This window comes from Nicotiana tomentosiformis, chromosome 4, assembly GCF_000390325.3.
Source record: "Nicotiana tomentosiformis chromosome 4, ASM39032v3, whole genome shotgun sequence".
NCBI lineage: Eukaryota > Viridiplantae > Streptophyta > Magnoliopsida > Solanales > Solanaceae > Nicotiana > Nicotiana tomentosiformis.
This window is the reverse complement of record NC_090815.1, coordinates 75,338,135-75,340,472: the sequence shown is the minus strand read 5'-3', so window position 1 is coordinate 75,340,472 and position 2,338 is coordinate 75,338,135. Positions and strand designations below refer to the sequence as shown.

The following is a 2,338-nucleotide window of genomic DNA, read 5'->3' as shown; positions in this document are numbered from 1 at the left end:
ATTCAGGCTTATGCCCAGACACTAGAGGATCGTAAGCACCAACAAAGGGCAGATAGGGAGTAGGATAGGGGCTAGCATAAGAGGACGAGATTCGTAGAGTATTCTGGTGACTTCAGATGTAGTTTCATGCCCCAGTCGTTGAGGAGTTTGGCACCACCTGTCACTAGTGCTCCTCCATAGTTTTAGAGGCCTCGGTAAGATCGATATATCTATTCTGGTCTAGGTCAGAGTTCGTGGGCATCAGGCTAGCAATATTATAGGGATACTAGTCAGACGAGGCCCCCAGCACCCCATTGTGATCACTGCGACAAGGCCCACTTTGTAATGTGTCGTCGAGGTTCCAATGCGTGCTATTCTTGCAGACAGCCTGGCCATATGATACGGGATTGTCCTAACAAAGGAAGTGGTGGTATGGCTCAGCCAACTGGATCTGTGTCTGGTTCTTGCTTATCAGTTCAACCTCCAGTAGGGGGTTTTGAGCAGTTGACAGGTCGTGGTAGAGGTAGAGGTGCAGTGCCGAGTTCGAGCAGTACTCAAAATCGAACCTATGCTCTAGTAGGTCAACAGGATCTTGAGTCATCTCTAGATTTTGTTACATGTATATTGTCTATGTTTTCTTATGATGTATATGCATTGATTGATCCGGGATCTACATTATCATATGTTACACCCTTTGTGGCTAATAAGTTTGGCGTTAAACCTGAATTGATAAGTAACCACTTGCGGTATTCACTCCAATAGGAGATTCTATGATTGCTAGAAGGGTATATAGAGGTTGCACATCGATGATTTGTAGTCGTCAAACCTCAGCGAATCTATTTTAGTTAGAAATGGTTGATTTCGATGTGATAATGGGAATGGACTGGTTATCATCATGTTATGCAAATGTTCATTGTCGTATGAAGATGGTTAGGTTTCAGTTTCCTGGCGAACCTATCTTTGAATGGAATGGGAACATTGCTACGCCGAAAGGTAGGTTTATTTCCTATCTTAAGGTAAGGAAGATGATCTCGAAAGGTTATATTTATCATCTCGTTCGTGTTAGAGATTTGGTGGCAAAGACGCCTACTCTACAATCAGTTCTCATGGTCTATGAATTTCAAGATGTTTTCCTAGATGAACTCCCAGGCCTTCCTCCTAAAAGGGATATTGAGTTTAGCATTGATGTGTTGCCTGACACTCAATCGATCACTACCCCCCCTCCCCCCATACAGGATGGTCTCGGCAGAGTTGTGAGAGTTGAAAGCGCAGTTGAAGGACTTGCTGGATAAGGGCTTCATTAGGCTTATCACTTCACCTTGGGGTGCGCCAGTCTTGTTCGTGCGGAAGAAAGACGGGTCGTTAAGGATGTGTATCGATTATTGACAGTTAAATAAGGTTACTATAAAGAACAAGTATCCACTTCTGAGGATTGATGACCTGTTTCACCAACTCCAGGGCGCCAAGCATTTCTCCAAGATTGACTTACGTTCACAGTATCATCAGGTGGGGGTCAAGGAAAAGGATATTCGGAAGACAGCCTTCCGAACAAGATATAGCCACTTTGAGTTCTTGGTGATGTAAGGCCCCGTAAAATCATTTCCTAAAAACCAGTTTCCGTGATGCCAAAGTAGGCGTAGAGGTTGAAGGAAAATATTGGGCAGAAGTACGCATTTCTGCAGCCCATTCTGCGGCTGCAGAACCACTCTGCGGACCGCAGACTAGTCGCAGAGTGGGGCAGATTTCTGGGGCATTTTTTATGCCCAATTTCGCGGCCATTATGCGACCGCATAACCGTTTCGCGGGCCCCATACTTGACGCATATCCCGCCTTGAGAATATTTGGAGGGAGATTCTGCGGTGCACTATGCGACCCCAGAACAGGTCTGCGGGCCGCATAGTGACCGCAGACCAGGTCAGTTTCTTTCGAGCTCTGGCACCCATTTTCGCGGTCATTTTGCGGACCGCATAACCACTATGTGGTTGCATATGCGACTACATAACCTGTTCCGGAGCTTCAATTGTGGGGTTTTTAAACCCGACCCTATTCCTTTAAAACATATCCCATAGACCATTTTGACCATATTTTCTGATATTTTTAGAGTGAGAGAGAGGGTCTTAGAGGGAGAAGTGATCTTCATCAAATTGCTCTTCAATTATCACTTAAAACCTTGAATATTATCAAGAGAGGCACCTAGGTCTTCTTCCTAAGAGGTAAGATTCTATCACCCAAACTCTTAATTTCAAAATGTAACTAGAATGGGCCATTGGTAAGGTAATTCATGGGGATGGGAGTGCTTACCTTGCATGCATGTATCCTTGTAGAATGTATCTGAGGAGGACCCACAGGACTTCATTGA

At 44.9% G+C, this 2,338-nt stretch overlaps 2 protein-coding genes across 2 annotated transcripts; both read left to right on the top strand.

Moving 5' to 3' along the window:
- The first annotated feature begins 324 nt into the window (after positions 1-324).
- Positions 325-741, top strand: LOC138909958 (replication protein A 70 kDa DNA-binding subunit C-like). The gene has a single exon (XM_070201175.1). The coding sequence runs from the start codon at positions 325-327 to the stop codon at positions 739-741; it is 417 nt and encodes a 138-aa protein (XP_070057276.1).
- An 89-nt stretch (positions 742-830) lies between these two features.
- LOC138909957 (uncharacterized) lies at positions 831-1,271 on the top strand. Its single transcript, XM_070201174.1, has one exon. It carries the CDS (start codon positions 831-833, stop codon positions 1,269-1,271), a length of 441 nt encoding a protein of 146 aa, XP_070057275.1.
- The last annotated feature ends 1,067 nt before the right edge of the window (positions 1,272-2,338 follow it).

Coding starts and splice junctions, on each gene's coding strand:
- LOC138909957 (XM_070201174.1), top strand. CDS start 831: ATGGTTGATTTCGATGTGATAATGGGAATGGACTGGTTATCATCATGT.
- LOC138909958 (XM_070201175.1), top strand. CDS start 325: ATGTGTCGTCGAGGTTCCAATGCGTGCTATTCTTGCAGACAGCCTGGC.